Raw genomic sequence first — 26745 nt, 5'->3', positions numbered from 1 at the left:
CAATAGCTGTGCACCCCAACAATGGAAACAAAGATTGACCAATGAGAAGGTAGTCTAACCATGCATAAAGTTAGTGGGGAATAGATTAATAGCTGTAATCGCATTCATCAGGAGGAAGGAGAAACCACGAGTCAAATAACCCCACCTTGTATAATAAGAAATTCACTCCTTTTCCTGATAAGTCTCCCAATCTCTTTTTTGGAGGCTTGAATCAATAGTGGGATTTTGGAGGCTTGAATCAATAGTGGGACCACTAGTGATGTTGAAGTCCCTCTACCACCACCTTTGCATATTCAGCAAAAGGTGCCAATAACATGACCAGGTGAGAGAAGAACTTATGACAATACAGGTTAGGAGCATAGACATTTCAAAGTGCTATCTTTTTTCCTTGTAGCTCTCCTGCCATAATGATATACCAGCCCTTTGGATCTTACATCGTTTTATTGGTAACAAACATACTTTTATGAAATAAGATAGCCAACTTCTCTGCATACAATTAAAAGAAGAAAATCCCAATTCCCCACCCAATCTCTGCACAGTTTAAGATGTGCCAATGCTGTGAGGTGCATTTCTTGTAGAAATGCCACATGAGCACTCTGTACTTCTAAATATTTCAGGATTTTTGTGCGTTTCACCGGCGAGTTCATTCCTGCCACATTTAAAGCCACTATCTGCAGTAGAAAAGTACATTATTATAGTATGGGTTATACTGCCATACTCCCCAGAGACCTTTCAGCCGAGTCCTTTTGGAGTGAAGATCTTCTCCTTGCTAGATGGCAGTCTATGCTTACCAAATGTTAACCCGTAGTCTCCCATTCTTCTCTTACCTGCCGCCTTCACCTCTTTCATAGATACCCACTTGCTTCTCAGAATCCCCCGCCATTTCAGAAGAAGGATCTGGTGAGGGCAGGAGCAACTGGGCATCGCTCCTGCTTACATCACTAGACACCAGGGATTTCTTCAAAGGTAGGCCTGTTGCCACCAAAATCAAGTTTACCAGATGGCAGTTTTTGTGGTCCCTTTTTTTTTTTGGTAAAGGCAAACTGTAGTTGGAGGACAATGAGAACAGTATATCAAATGGAATTAGAAATAGAGGTATACTGCTTGTTTTCAGAGAAATTAAAGTTACTTACTATAGCAGGTGTTCTCAGAAAACAACAGAACATCATTTCTCACAAAACTCACCTGCTTCCCAAAGGAATTGACTTCTCCTAGTCATAGCTTTATATAGAATTGAGGTTGTCACCTATGTCAACATTACAGCCCTACTCCCCCGGATTCTATGTATTGCGCAGAGATTTCTGTGCAGAAATTGAAACATATCCCATAACAATGCGCAGAACTTAATTATTTAACAAGCTAATCAGCGCTGATAATTAGATGTTAACAAGCAATTATCAACACTATGGCATTAATTAAATGTATGCGCACTAACTACTAAGCGTATTCTGCAAAGTGGTGCGTGTAAATTCTAATGCGTGCTGCCGAAAAGGGGGCATGGCAATGGGTGTGAAATGGACAGGTTGTGGACGTTCCAGAAAACTACGTGCAGGGTTATAGAATACACCTGCTCTGCATCTTAACATATGTGCTGATATTTACACCAAGTTTTACTTTGAGTAAATGGCCATGTCTAAAGTTAGGCGCTGTCATGGCCACTTGGCATATTCTGTATATCGTGTGGAAATTTAGGCTTATTCTATAAAGTATGCCTAAATTAAGGCATACTGTATAGAATGCACTTTGGCAAATTTCATTTTGGCACCGAATATTTAGGCATCATATATAGAATCTAGTCCAATATGTCTCAGCTATCTATTTTTACCATCCTTGTCATTCATTTCCACTTGGAGGCTTCATAGGATATTCCAGCAAAGAATGTTTTTCTCTCACTAGAAGCCTTCCTGTAGGTATTATCAGCATCAACAGAGCACTTGCTACTTTTAGAATGACAAGGCCAAATGTTTGAAATCCAGAATCCCCACCTTATCAAAACCAAATGGATGTCATAGCCGTTTGTTTGTTTATGATTCATATTAACATATCACGTCAAAATTTAAATTCACAGTACCTATTTGTCTTTCTTATAAAGGCAGCCATGTTTTTTACGTAATGTCATACTGTTCAGTATAATACTATGTTCGGTTTGCAGCTATAAAACCAGTGCCTTCATCCTGGAAGAAATGGAATCTAGACTTTAATGACTTCATTGATATTAGCCAAAGAAATGTAATTCTCTGCACTGCACAAGGTAAGTACATTTATTAATTTACATACACAAGTATTTAAACAAACGATACTGATAATTTTGCACAGTCTTGCTTGGTTAAAGAATTCAGTATTTTACAGATTGGTGCACAGTTTGCAATTACAATCATTCATATTTGAGCTTGCAAAGTACTTCAAACTGACTTAAATCACACAGTAATGTTCCTTATATAATCAAATACTGTTTAAGCTGTTAATATACAATGAGGCTCATTTTCAAAGCACAAAGACTTACAAGGTTATATAGGTTACAAGGTTATATAGGGTTCATTTTTAAAGCACTTAGACTTAACTATGGAACTTTGTAAGTCTAAGTGCTTTGAAAATATGCCTCTATGTAACTTTGTAAGTCTATGTGCTTTGAAAATGAGCACCATATTCTTATTTCTGCTGTATAGATAATTTTCTATGAACTGCTTTCCCAATAAAATATTAACATATAAATAAGAGGTGTTTTCTTGTTCTTTTGAACTTGTTTCCTTTTAATAACAAATCTTATTAGCAGATTTGATTTTTATAATAATTTGTATTCTCAAAGTTCATATAGTTGCAAAAGAGTTATTTTGGAGGCCCGTTTAGAACAATTGTGCTGCATTTACATGTGCAAATGCAAGCTTTGCAATACCATTGTTCATTCACATAGATGCCACGGGGATCTATAGATTCTAAGTGGGCATGTTCTGGATGTGTTTTGTGTGGTCCAAAGCATACATGTATTTTTTAAAATTTCCCTGTCAGCTTTTACATCTGCTCTTAGTCACATGTAAGTGCTAGTGTGCTAGCTAGTAAACTGCTTGTTTTGGCCATGGATTTAGAAGCATGATTGCAGGTTTTGTGAAAACCTAGGAGCCTTGTTTACTAAACCACACTAGAGGTACACTATTGGTTTTAGCATGTGCTAAGCAGTGCACTCTAACTGTGTAGATGCTGATAATATTCCTATGGCCGTCTACATGGTTAGCACACGCTAATTTTTAGCATTCGCTAAAAACGCTGGTGCACCTTAGTAAACAGGGCCTTAGGTGATTTCCCTAACACTCTGGAGCTTAAAATATCTTTAAAATATAAAAGATTGCCTTTAGGTGCTTAGGTCCTTAAATATCTGCTTTTATACATGAAATGTTGTAGAATATGGTTTGCATATGTGTAAGTGTTGGTAGTTAACATGTGTAGATAATAAAAATCTTCATCTACATGCATAAGTGCCAGCGCTTAGGCTTATATGTCACTAAGGAGTATAATTAAGACCTTTTGTTTTACCACTAACTAGTGCAGTTTTTACACAGATCATATTTTATTAAATAAGACCCAGTTATTAGTAACTGTAATTAAAGTAAAATAACACGTATTAATGGCAGCCCACGTAGATAACTTCCCCATGAGTGATACCTCTTGTTTTGTACATGTTTATTTTGCTAAAATGCTTTCTCCCATTGCACGTTTAAGAAAATACACGTGTTTCCATACTGCCCTACACATATTTTACAAAAGACTTTGGTTGGAAATTGTTAATACTACTACTACTATTACTAATCATTTATATAGTGCTACCAAACATACGCAGCACTGTACACATTATATGCAGGAACTTTTTCTGTCCCTAGAGAGCTCACAATCTAAGTTTTTTTTTTGTACCTGGGGCAATGATGGATTAAGGGGGTCTTTTACTAATGCTTAGCTTGAGTTATCTGCAGCAGGGCTCATAGGAATAAAATGGATGCTGCTGCAGATAACTCGAGCTAAGCTTTAGTAAAAGACCCCCTAAGTGAATTGACCAAGGTCACAAGGAGCTGCAATGGGAATTGAACCCAGGTCACCAGGAACAAAGCCTGCACTAACCATTAGGCTACTCCTCCACTTGGACATTTGTTTCTGACTTAGACGCCCTTTTAAAATCAGGCATCATGGGTACTGTTCTTAAGGGAGAACATGATTTTGGAGACTTAAATATTCTAGATGTGATGGGATTTGATGTCTCCACATACAGGAAGATGCAAATACCCATCAGTATTCCCATAAAGGCCTTTTCTTAAATATTTTTATGGGAACAATGATGGGTATTTGCATCTTCCTGTATGTGGAGACATCAAATCCCATCACATCTAGAAAGATTCAAAAAAAATGCACAATTAACTGTGGGGCCCTGTCACTAAACTACAGTAAAATTTGGAGTTATTGTGGCATAACACAGTAGCTGCAAATTTACACGGCACAAAGTGGGGGTGGAAGCAGCATTTTCTAATGCTGGTCCTGTGTTAAAATGTGAGCACGCAGGAGGCACTAAGCATTCCCATGTTAACTGTGCATTAGCCAGTTCGCAGTAAGTGTAATGGGTTAGCCGCCTAACACTTCCACTCCTTCTCTCCGCCCATATCACACCCCCCTGACGGAAAATTTCAGCTAATGTGTGGAAACAGGCAAACTACTGCAAAACCCCTTAATGTGGTCACGTGGTAGCTTGTTTCCATCTGTAAAACTCACTAAATGCATTGTTTTTACATTTTTTGAACATCCAATTTGAATTTCTTTTGAATTATCCCTAAATCCATTAATAAAATTTTGACAGATCTATTCATTGGATTTTGGGAAATCAGAATTTTCCCATCAAATTTGAACTTGATTAAAATTCACCTGGTTTGAGCTTGATCTGGTGTTTGAAAAAAATAATTGTTTTCACATTGGTTATTTGGAAACAAAAAAGGATTAAAAACAAATTAAGTAGAAAAGATACACACATGTCATTTCTTGTATAAAGAAATAGAGATTAAGGAAATTCAGACTAAAAAAGTGTAGTACCAATCAATTGTTCAAATTAAAAGTATTGGTATGAATAAAATACATACTTATAAGCCATGCATCAGAAATCATTAAGTATGCATAAGCAATTTTTTTAATTAGAGCTACTGTGAGAGATTATATGTTTTTAATATATTGATTTCAGGCAACAGAAGCTTTAAAATAAAACCTCTTGCAATCCTGGCTGGCCTGATGGCTCAGTTGCAGTGCCATTTGGTAGCCTTGTATATGAGTTTCAGATCTGACTCCTGGTCATTGGTTTTGCAAGAACTGGGAATACTACAGGGGTAGTAATTTATATCCCTTGGATAGGTGAGGAGTCCCAGCAAATGAGCTGCAGCATCATATACTGGCTGGCTCACAAGTGTACCAAACTGTGACGGGATCTACGTCTGCCCAGCAGAGGACTGTCACTTGGTTAAGAGGGGTGGGATTTCTAAAACAATAAAAAGCCCTGGCAGTTTATATAATCTTATAAGGGGCAATTTTCAAACTGTCTAAATTGAGACAAAATCTGTTAACTACTTTTAACCTGTAGACTTTGCAACAGTTCTCAAAGCAAAAGTCCATGAATACTTTTCTCCAAACTTTGCTGTGAGTACATGGGGTCATATACATGCTTTCTCTCCTTTCACCAGCGCATGCTCCCACGAGCCCTTCCTTTTAATGTAGCTAAAAAGTATGTGTGCTGTGGAAGAACAAGGAGAATTTTAGCTGCTCTGAAGGAGCCCAGTTTTCATATGGCTGATTTATGTGCTTTAAATGCTTTTTATCCATTGGGGGGGGGGGGGGGGGGGGAATTCATCAAGCGGCGTTAGGGTTGTAACACACATTATGTGGCCCTAACCCCGCTTGACTTAAAATACTGTGGCGATATTTAGGTTAGGTAGTAATGAGATGCAAAATATGTAAATGTTTGTTTGCATCTCATTACTATGCAATTACCCTAACACGACTTGAGGTGATACACTGCAAGTTGCGTTAGGGCCAAAAAAGCATGGTAAAATAACCCCAACTTTTTCCTAGGGTTATTTTACTGTATGGGATCATTGGACGGCAAAGTCCATGACCTGGTGCTCCTGGGTCTGCAGAGCTGGTTCTTCCTGGCAGTATCCAGACCCCCCCTCCCATAGGTGGTCCTAGCAGTGCTGATCATGAGTCGACTTCTCTCCTGTCCAAAGACCACCCCCCCCACCAGACCAGCACTGCTAGAACCAGGTAGCCCCTGTCGGAGGGGGTCTGGATGCTGTCGGGGGGGGGGGGGGTCTGGATGCTGCTGGGGGGAGGGGACCAGGTTTGCAAGCCCAGGAGTATTAGGCCACAGCGGCTAATGCTTTTGGGAAGCAGGAATAACGCTGCTTGCAAAATAGCTTGCAAGCAGCGTTATTCCATTAAGGGGGGATTGTTGCTGAATCATGCGGGAAATCAAGGTACAGTAAAGACTGAACTTTTACTGTACCTTGATGAGTCCCCTTCCTAAATGGCTTTGAAAACTGTGCTCCTCATATTTCATTCCCAGTTCTTTGCTGTTGCTTCTATAAAGCAACTTTGTGTGAAAGTAAAACATTGACAGTTCAAATAAAAAAAAAAAAATATATATATATATATTTAAGACTACTTTTACCTTCACCAAATATATATATATATATATATATATATATATATATATATATATATATATATATATATATATATATATTTTATTTTAATTTATTTATTTAATACATTTGTATCCCGCGCTTTCCCACTAAAAGCAGGTTCAGTGCGGCTTACATAGTATTAGGTTATACAGAATTTTGTTAGATAGGAAAATTAAATGTAGCATAGGAATAGCTTGGATGAGTCGGTAAATATAGGCGATATGTCCATTTTTATAATCATTAATTTCAGTTATGCCTCTTATCCTAATTCTAAATATTTTGGCAGTTTGTTGCATTTCGCTTCCAAATTTAGAGTGAAATTAAAACAACTCAAATTGTTAGTCACAAGTTTCTCTGTGAATCTAAATTAAAATCCTTTAACTTTGGTAGAAGCTCAGGAATCTATTGTTATAAATAATGCATCTTTCCAAAGAAATTAAAATGGTATTATATCCTCAAAGTTATGTTTCTTAAGTTATTTGTTGGTGAAATATATGCATGTATCATCTATTCTATAGTTGGCCTGCATAATGTGATAATGAGGGCTTTGAAGACAGAATCAGTAAAAATGTATCAACTCCAGCTTCAAAATAAAAACAACATTATATTATATGGTAAATTTGTCATTTGATACTTATATCTTTGTCCTGGATTTTAAGCACTGGTAAATATAAATTAATTTTACCAGTACTTTAGATATAGAACAAGAAATTTAAAGCCTAATATCAGTAGGGATCAGAGATGGACTCGGAGTTAGACAGTAGTAAAGCAGAATAGTCAGAGTCAAAGCTTAAGTGGACATTTTGCAGCTTAAGTGGACATTTTATCTCTTGTAGTTTCCGTATCATATTCTGTGTTTATATGCTGTCATGTTTTGACATGAATATTTGACATCAGGTTATTTTGTTGCATTGCCAATGTGAAAATTTAATCATAAGAATTGCTGCAGACTTTCGCTTTTGTCTGCCCTTCAGAGTATGTTGGCAAGAGTGCTATGTACTAGCCTTGGTGTCTCTGATCATAGAAAGTACCCATGCAGCAAAACCAGACTGTTCTGTGTTTTAGAATTAAAAGCATATGAAACAGGTGCAGCTTAATAAGAATTTTTTTTATAAATAACATCAACTTAAATAACTTAGAACAGTAAAGTTCAAATACAACTGAAAATATAGTTTAATGCTGTAAACCAGTAAAAGCACGAATAATTGTTCAGAAACAATGTTGTCATATGACCTACTAGGAATTTTACAAAGGATAGATTACATTCCATATAAAATAAACTAACCATATCTCAGTTTTTGTTTAAGAATTATTACATAAAATAATATTTGGTGAAAGTGAGATGAAGTACATTTGTTCCTATACTATATACATGATTTTGAAATGCCATTTAAGAAGAAATTGCCTTAAGAAACCAAGGGCCCCTTTTACCAAGCAGCGGGTAAAAGGGAAGTCTCTCTTTCCTGCAGGAAATGGTCATGTGGCAAGTAAAGCACTTGCCGTGTAGCGATTTTGGGGGAGAACCCTTACCACCACCCACTGAGGTGGTGGTAAGGGCTCCTGCGCTAACCCAACTGTAACTGGGCAGTTTGTGACACTGCCTGATTTTCTCCAGGTACACTCAGATATGACGGCGGTACTTTCTGTTTAGTGAGCAGTAAGAGAGATTTCCCTTTTACCCACTGCGGTAAAAGAGGTCCTCGGCATGTGTGAAAAACATGTACCAATGTCAGCGAGGCCTCCTTTTGCCACAGCTTGGTAAAAGGGGCCCACAGCAACACAGGCTGTTGTCCTCAGTAAAGCAGTAATGACATGAAGCAGGGTCAGTTTTCTAACATTTTACCTTGCTCATCTGGGGATTGCTTTCATCAGTTGAGTTAGATGTTGAACCAGCACATTTTTATGATCCCAGTAGAAACAAACAATAAGCAAAAAGCTGTCATAAAAGATTTTGATGGTATGAATGCAATGTGACTCACGAGCGTAACTGAAGCTCACTGCATGCTCTGGGAAAATGTACGTCTGGATAATGTAGACTCACATGACATCTCCCAGGATACTGTTCATTATGCCATGGGTAGCTTTTCCGATAACATATGCTGCTACTGTAAATGAAACTTTTGCAGGTTTGTATTTAGTGATTCAGATGTCTGTGCAACATTAAGATCATTTTCTCTGTATCACACAACAGTAATGAAGAAGACAGAGAATAAATATGACCAGGGGGAGTCTGTGGAGGTGAATGGTTTTTTCGGTTCTTAAATTCAAAATTGTAAAAAGTACAATTTAAGTAAGGCAACAAATATTTGCAACAGCATATCTCTATGTAAATTTTGAGTCTCAACCACCAGACTGCATTGTCTTTTATCTTGCTATAAGTCAGGGTTCTTCATTGTAGGCCAGGAGGCCAGTGGTAGCCTTCATTGGCTTTCTTCTCCTAGTACATACTTTCCTCCACTTTCTCTGTAGTCTTGCAACCAGTACTACTTTTGTAACAGCTGCCTTATTTTCTTCTTCACTGTTTTCAAGCGGAGACAAAAATATGGGAGCCAAGACCCATCACAGAACAAAGCCAGCAATCCAAGCAAGAGTGTACTTTCCAATGACAGATTTTGTCCAGAGGAGTGTCCCTCTGATTACATGACCAGCCCAATCACTTAGGAGAACTCAGAGCAATTTGTATAACTTAATGTCTGATACCCCCTCTATGCACACTCTCTCTCCCCCCCTTAGCACAGGAGCTTGACTTTATTTTTGTGAACTGCCTAAAAGGTTTTTCCAATTGGACAGTATCAGATTTGTAATAAACTTGGAAACTTGGAGGGACGTTGAATCAGTATTTTTTTTTAATGAACAGCTGTTTAGAAGGTGGGCCTGGCAGCAGGCATTTGGAGATGGTGAGGTAGACATTAACAAACTGGGATAAGAGCCAGTTTGGAAGGGTAGGTGGGGAGATGAGATGTTGGAGGCCACTTGGTAGGAGAGGAGGGGGTGAGGGTTGAAATTGGTTACGATAGGGTGGGGGAGAGTGCATATAGGTGGAAGTTTGCATGTGGAGGAAAGGAGCTGGGGAAGTGGAAAATGTAGGCTGAAGATGGGTGGGGGGGGGGGGGGGGGGACAGAATGATGGAAGGAGAATGTGGGGAAAAAAGTCATCATTTTAATTATGTGAGTTGCTCTAAGCTCACCCAAGTAACTGGGTTGGCCACATCATCAGAGGCACACTCCTCTCTGGACCAACCATGCCATTGGAGGGATACCTCTTGCCTGGGGTGACAGTTATTTTGTCCTGTGATGATTCTAGCTCTCATGTTGAAGATTGTTTGGCAAAATGCCCCCCCCCTTAACAATTATCCAAGATCACTATTATAAGATTTCATAACCTTAGGTGCCTCATGTATTGCATACTGACTTCCACATGGTGTTCTGAGCTTCATAAGAACATAAGAGTAGCCATACTGGGTCAGACTAATGGTCCATTTAGCCCAGTATCCTGTTTCCAACAGTGGCCAAGCCAGGTCACAAGTACTTGGCAGAAACCCAAATTGTGGCAACATTCCATGCTACAAATCCTATGACAAGCTGTTGCTTCCCCATGTCTGTCTCACTAACAGACTATGTACTTTTCCTCCAAGAACTTGTCCAAACCTTTTTTAAACCCAGATATGCTAACCACTGTTACCTCATCCTCTGGCAAAGAGCTCCAGAGCTTAACTATTTGTTGAGTGACCATGAACTCTGTTTTTGAGGCATTCTTTTATGCTTCCTTCTTTTGTTTTATGTACTCTTTATAAACTTAGGTGCTGACTAATCAGAATAATCCCAGAAAGAAAATGGACCTGCTTATGTTGCTGCTTTTAAATGTCCACTTGTTCTAACAGTGAGACAATCAAATTTTGGAGACGCAGTTGCTCTATAACTTACTTGACATATCTGTGTGTTGCACTCATTTTTCTATGCTCAGCTTCTATACAGAGTAAATGAAACTGATAGGTTGCATTGTGTTATCATTAGATGCTAAGCATGACATTTTCTAATGACCACCAGTTGGTTTTCTGCTGTATGATCAGAAAGGAACACATCCTAAACTTTGTATTCTCTATTTACTGTATAAGCATTCATTACTTTACTGAACAGATATAAGACATTGAAGTTATAGAGTAAGCGCACAGGAAATTTGCTAACTCAGGGGTCCTTTTACCAAGCTGCCAGAGCCATTTTTCCCACATGCCAGGGCCCTTTTTACTTCAGCAGGTTAAAAGCCCCCAGACACACATGGCCATGTGGTAAGTGAACCCTTACCACGTGGCCATGCGGCAGGGAGCCCTTAACGCCACTCATTGAGGTGGTGATACGAGTTACTGCTGCACAAGTCATTTCTGGGGGTTTTCTTTTTCTCTTGGAAATGGTGTGTGCTCGGGGTGGGACTACCTCCGGCAACTACTCTGTAAAAGGGCCGCTCAAAGGCTTAGTTTTTACAGAATGATTGTTATTACTAGAGGGACTTAAATATTTAATGATGGCCTTTCAAACTAGCTTTTTTGTCTGATTGCTACAGTAAGAAATGTATAAGAACATGTTGGTTTGAATTAATACAGTTCATTAGTTTTAATAAGATATGTTTAATGTACTACTCAACATCCACATGCAGAATTGACGTGATAATCTGATGAATCATTCCAGCAGCCTTAAAATCTGACATTTTATATTACACTATCTGCTTTTATTATTTATTTTTTTATAGCAGCCATATTTAAGAAGCAGATACTTTATTTTTTAAATATAAATCACCAGATAATCAAGTCAAGCCTTATTTTTAGGATAATTTAAGAAGTTACCCAATTACTACTGGTAATATTGTATGATTGTACAACTCTTTACAATTTTTTACAACTTTTAGTTACTAAATCTTACTTTGTTTATATTTTCAAAGCAGTCATTTAAAATAAACATAAACGCGCAAGTCCAGCTTGTTCAGTTTTTCAGTAGTATTCCAGTCTCTCTCGATTCCGTTCTCATCTTACTTAAAACAAAAAGAAAAGAAATCTGCTGGAACTGGTGCTTTCTCCTGTAGCTCCCGTGCGATTAAGATATCGCCAATGGCAAGAAGTGTGATCCTTTATGCTCTTTCTTTGTTTTCTTGCCTTTCATAGGGAGGCCTTTGTTGTTTAAAGCAACAAACATTTCTCTTCCATTATTTGTCCATTTTGCAGATGCATAAGTATTGTAATGATTTTCTTGGATGAGTTCTCTGAAGTTGCAGTCCTCATTGCAGAGTCTCTGTTTAAAAGTAATATAAGGAAATTAAGCCCTTCTTACGCTCAAATACATTACTTAATATGTTTGAATCTTAAATTAGGTTATAGAATGCTATCCCCAGTCCCTACTATACATGCAGCATTATTTTGGGGAGTGTAGCTAGATGAAAGAAAGGCAGATTGAAGGTAGGAAGAGAGAGCAGGAAATGTCTTTTCTATAAACTTCAAGGGATAATTTTCAAATAGTATGGGCTGTTAATCCTAAACAGGTAATCTAATACTCCAGAGAACTGAAAAATAGCCAAACACAATCCAAAGGGTTGTGTGGAATGAATGTAAAGAAATGAGGAAAGTGGGAAATACCCTCAGAAACCAAGGCTTCTGCCAAGGTCTAATCAACAAGACACTATCTCTATATATAAAAGGCACCACCAACGTTCTAATGAAGCCTCCAGCCGGAAGTGTGAAGCGCCAGAGATATCCGGTTTCCCCATGAGTGAAGGAAAACAGCACAGCACGAAATCCCTCTCTCTGTAACAGTGAAGGACTCGGAGGGGGGAGGGGAGAGAGAAGCCCTCACTCTCTCTGTAACACAAACACAGCACAGCAGGAAACTTAACACTGAAGGACTGGACTTGGAGGGGGGAGGGGACAGACAGCACAGGGGAAGGGAGAGAGGGCAGAGGGCAGGGACACACACACTCCCACATGCACACTCTGAAGAAAACCTTGCTAGCCCCCGTTTCATTTGCATCAGAAACGGGCCTTTTTTACTAGTTGTCTATAAAAGACGTTGTGCCCGTGATCAAGTTTTTTTCATGGGGTAAATATTCCCTACTCCACTCATTCAACCGTGGGGCTGTCAAGCCAGCATTTATTGAGCTAAGTTGATGCATGCCATGCTGTAGCTTGAACAGTTTTTGTAACTCAGTTTTTAACATTTGTGCTCTATTATAGGCTTTTTTGTATTAAAAATTTGTGCTCGATTATGGGCAGTTTTGCATGATGCTCCTATATGGGCATTTTTGAATGAGTGGAGTAGGGAATATTTACCCCATGAAAGAAACTTGATCACGGGCACAAAGTCTTTTATAGACAATAGTGTCTTGTTGATTAGACCTTGGCAGAAGCCTTGGTTTCTGAGGGTATTTCCCACTTTCCTCATTTCTTTACATTCATTCCACACAACCCTTTGGATTGTGTTTGGCTGTTTTTCAGTTCTCTGGATAATTTTCAAATAGCCCACATAGTTGCAAAGTGCATGGGTACTTATATGGTATGATTTTCAGAGAGCCTGCAAGCCCATTTTTCATGATGAGCTTATTATTATTATTATTATTAGCTTATCTTTGAAAATCAGGCTGATTGAGGGAATAAGGCCCCATTTTTTGGCATATACATTTGCATCTACTTTAGTTTAAAGCAGGTGCAAATGTAACCACACAACAGTATGCTTTGGACTTTGAAAATGAAATACACATGCATAGTTTTCCTCACCTGACCTAACCCTGACTCTTTCTGGCCATAGGTAAAAGTACCAAGATTAGGGGTAATTTTATAAGTGTCTTAAACATATAGACTAGCATTTTAATTAATTAATTTAAAATGTTTATAACCTACCTATCTACAGTTCTAGGTGAGGCACGAAATAACATACTTAAAATATTTATATAAAACAAAACCCAATATCAGTCTCATGTCATAGACAAAGATACAACATACACATATAACAAACCTGTATGCAGTAAACAACCTAAGTCAAGAGTCAAAAAGAAAAATAAATGTAGATACATGACCAGCAGAACTAATTGCAAAATGATTCACTAGAAATTTTACATACTCATTTAGGGGTCCTTTTACCAAGCTGTGGAAAAAGGGGGCCAGCACTAGTGTCAGTGTGTGTTTTTGATGTGTGCAGAGGCCCCCCTTTTACCACAGCAGGTAAAAAGCTGTCTTTTTTGGTGGAAAAGAAATGGCCATGCGGTGTCAACCACTTGCCGCTTGGCCATTTTTTTTTGGGGGGGGGGGGGGGAGCACTTACCGCCACCCATTGAGGTGGCAGTAAGGGCTCCCACGCTAACCTGGAAGTAACCGGGCAGCACCTGATTACTGCCGGGTACACACTAGCGCTACATGTAGCGCCAGTAATGGCATGCGCTGGGGTTGGGAACTACCATCGGGCTCCTGTGGTAGTTCTGAATTGACGCGCAAGCCTTTTGCCTTGCACCAACCCTTTAGTAAAAAGGCCTCTTAGCCACTTATAAAAATGTCCAGGGTTATGCTTGTATAAAAGTAGGAACTAAAAATAGCATAGTACCTTCTTTTTTTGTAACATATCCATAGGTGCTTCTGGGGGCAGAGAATGGATGTAGTGTGGGGGGAGGGAATCATATAGATCAGTTGTTACTGTCATGTATACATGGAAAGTTACTATAGATACTCACCTATAGGTCACACCCCTACTTTCCTCCTTAATTATACTATCAGGCTTATTTTCGAAAGAGAAGGACGCCCATCTTTCGACACAAATCGCAAGATGGGCATCCTTCTCACAGGGTTGCCCAAATCGGCATAATCGAAAGCCAATTTTGGGCGTCCCCAACTGCTGTCTGTCGCGGGGATGACCAAAGTTCACGGAGGCATGTTGGAGGCGTAACGAAGGCGGGACTTGGGCGTGCCTAACACATGGGCATCCTCGACCCATAATCGAAAAAGAAGGGCATCCCTGACGAGCACTTGGACGACTTGGTCCTTTTTTTGGTACGACCAAGCCATGAAAAGGTGCCCAAACTGACCAAATGACCACCGAAGGGAATCGGGGATGACCTCCCCTTACTCCCCCAGTGGTCACTAACCCCCTCCCACCCTCAAAAAATTCTTTAAAAATATTTTTGCCAGCCTCAAATATCATACTCAATCTATCGCAGCAGTATGCAGGTCCCTGGAGCAGTTTTAGTTGGTGCAGTGCACTTCAGGCAGCCGGACCCAGGCCCATCCCCCCCCCACCTGTTACACTTGTGGTGGTAAATATGAGCCCTCCAAAACCCACCACAAACCCACTGTGCCCCCCCTTCACCTGTAAGGGCTATGGTAGTGGTGTACAGTTGTGGGTAGGGGGTTTGGGGGGCTTATCACACAAGGTAAGGGAGCTATGTACCTGGGAGCTTTTTCTGAAGTCCACTGCAGTGCCCGGTTGGTGTCCTGGCATGTCAGGGGGACCAGTGCACTATGAATGCTGGCTCCTCTCACGACCAAAGGGCTTGGATTTGGTGTTTCTGAGATGGGCGTCCTTAGTTTCCATTATTGCTAAAAATCAGAAAAGACCAAGTCTAAGGATGGCCATCTCTAAAGTTGACCTAAATTTCCAGATTTGGGCGTCCCCGACCGTATTATTGAAACAAAAGATGGACGTTCATCTTGTTTCAATAATACAGGTTTCCCCGCCCCTTCACAGGACGTCCTGCAAGGACGTCCTCAGGAAAACTTGGGCGCCCCTTTCGATTATGACCCTTTATGGCTTCCCAATGTCTGTCTCAATAGCAGACTATGTACTTTTCTTCCAGAAATTTGTCCAACCCTTTTATAAACCCAGATATGTTAACCACTGTTACCACATCCTCCAGCAAAGAGTTCTAGAGCTTAAATATTCGTTGAATGAAAAAATATTTCCTCCTATTTTGTTTTAAAAGTATTTCCATGTAACTTCATTGAGTGTCCCCCAATCTTTGAACTTTTTGAAAGAGTAAAAAATTGATTCACTTCTACTTGTTCAACACCACTCAGAATTTTGTAGACCTAAATCATATTCCTCCCCCCCCCCCCCCTCAGCCATCTCTTTTCCAAGCTGGAGAGCCCTAACCTCCCTCCCTAGCATCTCTCCCTTGCCCTAGCCTTTCCTCATATGAGAGGAGTTCCATCCTCTTTATCATTTTGGTCGATCTTCTTTGAACCTTTTCTAAATTGTTATATCTTTTTTGAGATACTGTGACCAGAACTGAACTCAGTAGTCAAGGAAAGGTCACACCATGGTGTAATACAGAGGCATTATAGTATTCTTGGCCTTATTTACCATCCCCTTCCTAATAATTCTTAGCATCCTGTTTGCTTTTTGGCCGCCGCTGCCACACACTGGGCAGAAAATTTCAGCATCTTGAAAATAAGAATTTAAGAATAGCCATACTGGGTCAGACCAATGGTCCATCTAGACCAGTGTCCTGTTTCCAGCAGTGGCCAAGCCAGGTCACAAGTACTTTGCAGAAACCCAAATAGTGACAACATTTCATGCTACCAGTCCCAGGGCAACCAGTAGCTTCCCCATGTCTGTCTCAATAGCAGACTATGGACTTTTCTTCCAAGAACTTGTCCAAACATTTTTTTAAACCCAGATAACACTAACCGCTGTTACTACATCCTCCGGCAAGGAGATCCAGAGCTTAACTGTTTTACAATGACACCTAGATCTTTTTCTTGGGTGCTGACCCCCAAGGTTGACCGTAGCATCAGGTAACTATGATTCAGATTATTCTTCCCAATATGCATCACTTTGCATTTGTCCACATTAAATTTCATCTGCCATTTGGATGCCCAGTCTTCCAATTTCCTACGGTCTTCCTGCAATTTTTCACAGTCCGATGTGTTTTAACAACCTTGAATAGTTTTGTACCATCTGCAAATTTAATCACCTCACTTGTCATTCTGATTTCCAGATCATTTATAAATGTGTTAAATAGCACTAGGCCCAGTACATATCCCTGTGGCACTCCACTATTCACCCTCCTCTACTGAGAGAAATGACCATTTAATCCTACCCTCTGTTTTCTGCCCAATAACCAATTCCTATTCCACAAAAGAACATTGCCTCTTATCCCAAGACTTTCTAATTTTCTCAGGCGTCTCTCATGAGGAACTTTGTTAAAAGCTTTCTGAAAATCTAGATACACTGCATCAACCATCTCACCTTTATCCACATGTTTATTCATGCCTTCAAAGAAATGAAGTAAATTGGTGAGGCAAGACCTCCCTTGGCTGAAATCATGCTGACTCCGTCCCATTAAACCATGTTTATTTATGTGTTCTGTAATGTTATTCTTTATAATAGTTTCTACTATATTACCTGGCACTGATGTCAGGCTTACCAGTCTGTAATTTCCTGGATCACCCCTGGAACCCCTTTAAAAATCAGCGTCACATTGGCCACCCTCCAATCTTCAGGTACTATGGACTTTAATAACAGGTTACAGATTACTAACAGCAGATCAGCAATTTCATATTTGAATTCTTTCAGGACCCTTGGATGCATGCCATCCGGTCCAGGTGATTTACTACTCTTTAATTTGTCAGTTTGGCTCAGCACATCTTTCAGGTTCACCGAGATTTCTTTCAGTTCTTCCACATCATCACCCTTGAAAAGCATTTCCAGTACAGGTAGACATCTTCTTCCATAAAGACTGAACCAAAGAATTCATTCAGTTTCTCCGCTATAGCTTTGTCTTCCCTGAGTGCCCCTTTTGCTCCTTTATGATATAACAGTCCCATAGATTCCTCTCAGGCTTTCTGCTTCTGATGTACCTGACAAAGTTGTTCCTGTGAGTTTTTGACTCTGCGGTTAGTTTCTCTTCATATCCTCTTTTAGCCTTCTTTATCGGTTCTTTGCATCTAACTTGCCAGTGCTTATATTGCTTCTTATTTTCTTTATTTGGGTCCTTTTTCCATTCTTTGAAGGGCATTCTTTTGGCTCTAATAGCCTCTTTCACTGCTCTACCTACCCACCCTGGTTCCAGCATCTCTCCCCTCCCTTCCCCATTCAGATGCTATCAATTATACCTATTTCCTGGCATTGCACAGCACTTTCAGTGCTGGTGCAGAGATTTCTACAGGCCCACCTTAGGCTTGCTGCTGAGTTGTGTCCTCTGGACCTGAAGGTGAGCCTGTAGAGAAAAGCCCTGTGCCAGTGCTGGAAGTGCTGTGCAGCACCAGGAAACAGGTATGATTGAAAACACCAGCATGGGGAAGGGAGAAGAGACACTATGCATGCAGCTGCTGCTAGTGGAATGGGGGGGGGGGGGAGAAGAGATGCTGGAACTGGCTAGAGGTGAAAGCAAATTGGCACTGAATAGATGCAACATATGCACCTTGCAGTGGCGTTCCTAGGGGGGGGCGGTGGGTGCGGTCCGCCCCGGGTGCACGCCGCCGGGGGGGTGCTGCGCGCGCCTGCCCTCCGTTGTTCCATGCTTCTTCTCTGCCCCGGAACAGGTTACTTCCTGTTCCGGGGCAGAGAAGAAGCATGGAACAACGGAGGACAGGCGCGCGGCACCCCCACCCCCCCCCCGGCGGCGTGCGGGGGGGGGGGCGCTGCACCCGGGGGGTGGGGCGAATCGGCGACCCGCCCCGGGTGCCAGCCCCCCTAGGAATGCCACTGGCACCTTGACACCCTAGCTGCTGTGTTATTTAATTACCTTGTATGTGACCACTGTGGCATGTTTACCCTTATCAAGTAGTGTAATTTTCAGCCTGCCTTTTCCACACACAAACCTTTTTTACCTGTGGAAAATCCTTTGATAGGTGCCCTCTCCATGTGCACTCTGTGCAGCTAATTGTCAAAGAGAAACTACCTGTATATTTTGCAGTTGCTACTTGTGCAGATGTAGTAGGTAAAATGGCCTGTGTTCTCTTCAACCTCCCATATTAGCTGTTATACTTCCTCAGCTTAAACAACTTCCCCTGCCACATACTTCACTCAACTGGCCACAGCATTGGAGGGAAATCCCCTCCCACCGACTGTTCAGGGCACCCTTTGATCCCGCTGCAGTCTTGAGTAGAACCATCAGAATAAACATAAGAAGACCTTGCATTTAGAGCTACCAAGTTACCCATTTCCAGGAGGGAGACATTTTGGCAGGTTCTAGTATTGAAATCATGTGGTATTTGTAATCCCTGATCCTACAGTACCCATTGAAATTAGTGCTGCAGGTTCCATAGTGCTTTATGATAGGTTGTCATCCAGGTTGTCAATCTAGGAGTGGCCTAAAATCTCCCTCTTGGAACTAAGGGCTCCTTTTACTAAGGTGCGTTGAAAAGTGGGCTGCTGTAGTGTAGACGTGTGTTATGGATGCGCGCAGATCCATTTTTTAGCATGCCTGTAAAAAAAGCCTTTTAAAAAATTTTGCCGAAAATGGAAGTGCAGCAAAATAAAAATTGGCAAGTGTCCATTTTGGGGGTCTGAGACCTTACCACCAGCCATTGACTTAGCAGTAAGTTCTCTCACGTTAATCATGCGGTAATCGCCTACATGCGTCAAGTCGGAGTTACTACTCGATTTTCGCCGTGTGCAAGAAAATAAAATATATTTTCTGGTGCGCGTACCGGACGCATGTAAAAAATGAAATTACTGCATGGGCCATGCGGTAGCCGGGCAATAACTCCAAATTGGTGTGCGTTGGGCGCACGTAGGCACCTACACAACTTAGTAAAAGGGCACCTTACTTTTATGTGGGTCAGTTTTTCTTTCATTGGTTTAAAAATCTCCCATGACTTATAACTTCACTATTGTATTTATTTAAATTGTTTCAAAACATTCACTGAAATTTTCAGTTTTCACTTTTCAGTTTCTTCAGACTTTTCATTGAAACTTTGTGCCCACAAGCACATTGAGACATTCAAAACATCAAATGTCTCAATGTGCTCATGGGTGCAAAGTTTCAATGAAAAATATGAAAAAAGTGAAAATTTCAGTAAATGTTTTGAAACAATTTAAATGAATATAAGTCATGAGAGTGTTTTAGACCAATGAAAGAAAAACTGACCCATGTGAAAGTAAGTCTTTTGTTTGTAATGGTCTTTGAGGTCTCTGAGGTCTTTCTCTCCATATATGACAAATAGCTTTCAACTTATCATTTGGGTGCCATTTTCATTGTAATTTGATTACATTGGTTTGCACTACAGATTTTTGCTGTGAAGTATATTTTACTAATACAGAGGATCCTTATATAGAGAGTGAAATCAAAGCAAAACTGAAATGACCTCATGGCTATTGATTTATTAAGATAAGTCCGCCCCTTGTAAGGGGAGCCCCCCACAGACTGGCTGCAGGCAAGCCACTCAGGATAGAATTAGGTGGATATAGGTTCTGGAGGAAGGGGACAGAAAAAGGTTGAAAGAAAAGAAGGCAAAGAGGAGGAGGAGTAGGTTGTAATTATGTAATCAATATGCAAGTGGAGTCCCTTTGTTGCTGGGCAGGTGCCCCCTTTTCATTTCCTGCCAATCCATGCAAGGGAATTTTTCCGCTACTGAAAAATACCAGCCAGTGGGGGCTTTAAGGGAATTAGCTCAAGATCACAATATAGTAATTCATAGGGCCGACAAAGGGGGTGGAGTAGTAATTCAGGACACCACAAAATATAAGGAGGAAGCTTATAGGCAGTTACAAGATCAAAATTATTATCAGGAGTTGGAATCAAACCCAATGGTTCAACATCAGGAAGGAATTTATTCACTATTGAAAACGGAAGTGGATAAAGGAAATTTATCTATAAGAGAATTTTAATACTTGTTCAAAAAACATCCTGTATTGCCGAATATTTATTTTGTCCCTAACATCCATAAAACTCTACAAGACCCACCTGGGCGACCTATAGTGGCAAGCAGAAATTCATTGAATGAACCTTTGTCTGAATATTTATTTGGAACCTATCATGCGTAAGACAGACTCATACCTGAGAGATTCAGCCCATTTGATTCAAATTTTACAAACCATGAATGATCAAGATGAATCTTTATAACTAATATTTATGGATGTAGTGTCTTTATACACTAAAATCCCTCACTTGAAGGCTATAGATCTCATTTCCAGACACTTAAATCATATGGATCTATCATCAGGAAAAACTGATTGCTTAAACCAAATAGCCAAAATTGTGATAAAACGTAATTATTTTTGTTTCAAAGAATAACATTATGTAGAAAGCCACGGTATCGCGATGGGAGCCACAGTGGCACCCACAATCACTTATTTTTACATGGCGGACTTTTGAGCAACGATATGTATATAACTCAAAGGTTAGTCCTTACATAAAAATCTGGAAATGCTTTATTGACGATGTATTTTTGGCGTGGAAAGGAAACAGTCAACAATTGGAGGAATTCTTTCACTATATCAACAGTTGTGATGAACATATCACATTTGAATCAACAGTGGGAGGGTTGACAATCAACTATCTGGATATTACAATAATTTATCAACAAAACAGGTTTAATACAACTATATTTCGAAAACCTACAGATACTAATACTCTGCTTCATTACAGAAGTTTTCATCCACAAGCTGTAAAAGCAGGTATCCCAACAGGACAGTTTCTAAGAGTGAGGAAACTGTGTGGCACGGAACATAGTTTCAAAATACATGCACGAGAAATGTACAACTGATTTAGGTCCAGAGGGTACCCCGTAAAGATGATCAAAAAAGCACACAAAAGAGCATCTAATACACATCAACAGTGGCTACTTCAACCCACGATAAAGGAAAGGGAACAACAGGAGACCTTCACTTGTATACTACCTTATTCTACTCCAGCAGGGCAAATAAAAAACATAATAAAAAAGAACTGGTCCATCCTGTCCCTACTTAATTTTAAAGAAACTCCTCATTTTGTGTACAAGAGAGCAAAACATATGGGAGTTACAGCAGAAACAGCTGGAATCCCGTAGTGGCCAAAAAGGAGCAGAGGACACAAATCCTGCTCTAGATGCGTTTATTGTAAATACATCTGTCAGACCAATGTCGTAACGCATCCAAAAATGGGGAAACCATATTGGATCAATACAAGATTGTGAATCATCACAAGTAGTATGTGGAATCGTGTGCCCCTGCAACAAGTGGTATATTGAGTATACAATTCGTAAACTAAAACAGAGAATAGCTGAACATATCAGTAATTTAAGGATAAGGAAGAAGGAAGCTCCCTTAGTGGACCACTGGACAGAGATGAATCATGAGGTGCAGGAATTAAAATCTGTAATATTAACGCAGATTCATTTACCCAATGGTGGAGATATCGCCAAAACACTGTTAAGAAAAGAACAAACAACCATATTTTATTGGAACACAGTGATGCCACATGGTCTAAACCCAGAAATTCAGTGGGTGCATGTATGAATCAAATTGGATGACATCAGTTGTGATGTCTATAAAACTAGAATGCATGCGCTGGCGTTTTTTGGTTGGTTAACATTGAGTGGGGTGATGCCTCTCCTGAAGATGTAAAAAATCAGCAAAACTCAGCTTGTGTTCAGAACCACCAGAAAGTATTGAGTTAACAGGAGAAGAGTGAAGTTCAATTAAACCCTAGAAGGGTCACGAACACAATTTTGCACAAAGCAGTTACTCCGGCAGCGCTGGCATAGCAGCAACAACACGGAAGACAGCAATATCCCTAAGATAAGTGACCAACATTCTCTAAATAAATGTAAATCAATAGAGAAGAACATTGAATTGAGGCAGGGAGAGCTGCAGAGCGATGATGTGACAAAGTGCCGCACGAAAGACTCCTGAAGAAATTGCAGAGTCATGGAATCGGAGGTAGGGTATTATTATGGATTAAGAACTGGTTGAAAGATAGGAAGCAGAGAGTAGGATTGCGTGGCCAGTATTCTCAGTGGAGGAGGGTAGTTAGTGGGGTCCCGCAGGGGTCTGTGCTGGGTCCGTTGCTTTTTAATGTATTTATAAATGACCTAGAGATGGGAATAACTAGTGAGGTAATTAAATTCGCCGATGACACAAAATTATTCAGGGTCGTCAAGTCGCAGGAGGAATGTGAACGATTACAGGAGGACCTTGCGAGACTGGGAGAATGGGCGTGCAAGTGGCAGATGAAGTTCAATGTTGACAAGTGCAAAGTGATGCATATGGGTAAGAGGAACCCGAATTATAGCTACGTCTTGCAAGGTTCCGCGTTAGAAGTTACGGATCAAGAAAGGGATCTGGGTGTCGTCGTCGATGATACGCTGAAACCTTCTGCTCAGTGTGCTGCTGCGGCTAGGAAAGCGAATAGAATGTTGGGTGTTATTAGGAAGGGTATGGAGTCCAGGTGTGCGGATGTTATAATGCCGTTGTATCGCTCCATGGTGCGACCGCACCTGGAGTATTGTGTTCAGTACTGGTCTCCGTATCTCAAAAAAGATATAGTAGAATTGGAAAAGGTACAGCGAAGGGCGACGAAAATGATAGTGGGGATGGGACGACTTTCCTATGAAGAGAGGCTGAGAAGGCTAGGGCTTTTCAGCTTGGAGAAGAGACGGCTGAGGGGAGATATGATAGAAGTGTATAAAATAATGAGTGGAATGGATCGGGTGGATGTGAAGCGACTGTTCACGCTATCCAAAAATACTAGGACTAGAGGGCATGAGTTGAAGCTACAGTGTGGTAAATTTAAAACGAATCGGAGAAAATTTTTCTTCACCCAACGTGTAATTAGACTCTGGAATTCGTTGCCGGAGAACGTGGTACGGGCGGTTAGCTTGACGGAGTTTAAAAAGGGGTTAGATAGATTCCTAAAGGACAAGTCCATAGACCGCTATTAAATGGACTTGGAAAAATTCCGCATTTTTAGGTATAACTTGTCTGGAATGTTTTTACGTTTGGGGAGCGTGCCAGGTGCCCTTGACCTGGATTGGCCACTGTCGGTGACAGGATGCTGGGCTAGATGGACCTTTGGTCTTTCCCAGTATGGCACTACTTATGTACTTATGTACTTATGTACATGATTTTACCAAGCGCAGTTTAAGCCGGGGTAACATGTGATTACTGAGCACTGCACATTATTAATAAAGTAATTTTTGTATTGTTTCACAAAAAAAGCAATTATAAAAAAGAAAAAAAGAAAAGTGGAACGAAGATTTAAAGGTTTCTTTAAGAGGTTATTTGTTAGTAATTTCAAAACCGGAAAGATCAGTTACCCCAGTCACATATTTAGTGAAATTAAATTTTAACTGCCAGACCCTCGACCATTCTTCTAACTTTTAGAGATCCCTTCTCATCGTTTCTACTCCCTCCAGGGTATCCACTCTATTGGCTATCTTTGTGTCATCCACAAAAAGGCAAACCTTTCCTTCCAACCCTTCAGCAATATCTGTCACAAATATATTAAACAGAATAGGCCCTAGCACCGACCCCTGAGGAACTCCACTGCTCACCTTCCTTTTCTCCGAGCGGATTCCATTTACCACCACCCTCTGCCACCTGTCAGTCAACCAGTTTCTTATCCAGTTCACCACTTTCAGTCCTAAGTTAAGCCCATTCAGCTTGTTAACAAGTCTTCTGTGGGGGACCGTATCAAAAGCTTTGCTGAATTCCAAGTAGATTACATCTTGCGCACGTCCCTCATCCAGTTCTTTGGTCACCCAGTCAAAGAAGTCAATGAGATTCGTTTGGCAGGATTTTCCTTTGGTAAAGCCATGTTGCCTCGGGTCCTGTAATATGCTGGCTTCTAGAAAGTTAACTATCCTTTCTTTCAGCAGCAACTCCATTATTTTTCCTACCACCGACGTGAGACTTACCGGTCTGTAGTTTCCCACTTCTTCCCTGTCTCCAATTTTGTGAAGAGGGACCACATCTGCTAGTCTCCAATCTCGCGGAACCTCTCCCGTCTCTAAAGATCTGTTAAATAAATCTTTAAGAGGTCCCGCCAGGACCTCCCTGAGCTCCCTCAGTGTCCTGGGATGTATCCTATCCAACCCCATAGCTTTGTCCACCTTCAGATTCTCCAGCTGTTTATAAACTCTTTTTTCCGTAAACGGCGCAATATCCACTCCATTCCCAGAAGCATAAAACTTTCTTTTTTATGTACAAACATTGCTGGTTCTGTTTCTGCTGGTACAGAACAGGAAGCACTGTTATAGAAATAAGGGAACCTTTTAGTAAGTTACTGCCTTATATTTTTACCTCACTTTTCACAAACAATTTTAGGGGCCCTGTTTAGGTGTGCTAGCATTTTTAGCATGCGCTAAACACTAGAGACACCCATATATTCCTATGGGCGTCTCTAGCCTTAGCGAATGCTAAAAATACTAGCGCGCCTATAGCACAGCTTAGTAAACAGGGGCCCTTGATAGTTTTTTTGCTCAACACAATAAGGAGTAATTTTGCATGGACATGGTTTTGTCAAGATTACTGAATTTGACTACAATAGTGATGCGCATTTCTGTGAAATGAAATTTCATCCATCTTTATTTAATTTTCAAAAATTAAGTTTAAGCGAGTACCCAGCTGAAAAATGTGCATCTTTTAAATAAAAAAAAAGTCTCACACCCCATCTCTTACCCTATCTATGACTCTTTGTGGAATAGAAGCAATAACCATTTAGAATCTGTTTTATTTACAACAAAATTGAAACATTCACAGAGGGAGGAGGTTATGGATATGGGATACTGTTAAGTTGTGTTATTTTAGCACAGGTTCTCATTGCATAAAATGGGACCCTGTTCTGAAATAACCTGACAATAGTAGCTTGTGTTGATAATCCCCCCGCCCCCCCCCCCCCCCCCTTTCAATTGGGTGGCATCATTTTGCCCTTTGGCAAAATTTCAAAGTAGCAGTGGCCTTGTGACAGCTGGTGCCATTATGAGAAACAGCACTGGTGGATAAAAAGCAAATGAAAACTTTTCTTGCTCAGTGAAGACCAGTGTGTGGGATAAAAAGTGACGTGGGAGAGGGGGGGATGGCTTTAATTCCCAGGAGAATTTTTTTGTGTTTTCCATTTCTTTCTTTTTTTCATTTTCCATTTTATTTGTTTATTTAAAATGAAAGAAACAGCAACAAATAAATCACAAAACCATAAACAACAGAGTTCTCATTTCCAGATGCTAAACATCATATATGACAATAATTAATTATAAATTGCCTCTCATCAATTTAATCCCAGCCACCTTAAATCTTCTAATCATGGCCTTGCTGTCAAGAACACAAAGAGGCTCATTTTCAAAGCACTTAGCCTCCCAAAGTTCAATAGAAACCTATGGAACTTAGCCTCCCAAAGTGCTTTGAAAATATGCCTCCTTGCCTCCTATTTGTTTATGTTGTGTGTCCTGTCTGTTTGTCTTGACTAAACTGTAAGCTCCAAGGAATATGAACTATCCATGATATTGTCACGTATGGACTATGGAAATTATTATTATAACTAGTAAAAAAAGCCTGTTTCTCATTGAAATGAAACGGGCGCTAGCAAGGTAATCACCTTCTCCCATTAATGTTTTTAAGGGAAGTGTTAGGAGAAATGTGCTCTGATGGTAATCAATAATTTTTAGTGGTGTATTATAAGTACTATCATGCTGCAGAATGAGATCTATATTGTTTTATGTACTTGTATTCTTTTGTTTCTGTCTGTTAGTGAATTTTATGATTAGGTTTTTCTAAAAGGTATAGAGTATACACATTTTCAGAAAGTTGTATTCTGAATATTATTTTTTTGTTACATTTGTAAAATTTCTTTATAAACAATATTTTTAGTGTAAACTTTGTTACAATGAACTAAAAGCTTTTAAAAAAAGCCTGTTTCTCATTGAAATGAAACGGGCGCTAGCAAGGTTTTCCTCGGAGTGTGTATGTTTTTGAGAGAGTGTGTGTGAGAGTGACTGTGAGAGAGAGAGAGAGAGAGAGTGAATGTGCGAGTGTGTGTGTGTGTGTAACAGAGAGAGAGTGAGACTGGGTGTAAGTGTGTCTGTGAGAGAGAGAGAGTGTGTGTGTGAGAATGAGACTGTGTGCCAGGGCCCCCCCTCCCTCACTCCCCCTCCCT

At 40.3% G+C, this 26745-nt stretch overlaps 1 protein-coding gene across 1 annotated transcript in view; it reads right to left on the bottom strand.

Moving 5' to 3' along the window:
* Positions 1-11036: 11036 nt before the first annotated feature.
* FGF7 (fibroblast growth factor 7) overlaps positions 11037-26745 on the bottom strand; it is a 165855-nt gene continuing 150146 nt past the window's right edge. The window contains exon 4 of the mRNA XM_030189570.1: positions 11037-11984. Coding sequence (XP_030045430.1) covers positions 11790-11984 — 195 coding nt within the window. The 3' untranslated portion in view covers positions 11037-11789. The remainder of the gene's footprint in view (positions 11985-26745) is intronic.

Source organism: Microcaecilia unicolor, chromosome 1, assembly GCF_901765095.1.
Source record: "Microcaecilia unicolor chromosome 1, aMicUni1.1, whole genome shotgun sequence".
Lineage (NCBI taxonomy): Eukaryota > Metazoa > Chordata > Amphibia > Gymnophiona > Siphonopidae > Microcaecilia > Microcaecilia unicolor.
Note: the sequence above shows the minus strand (reverse complement) of the source record. Positions and strands in the feature narration are given on the sequence as shown.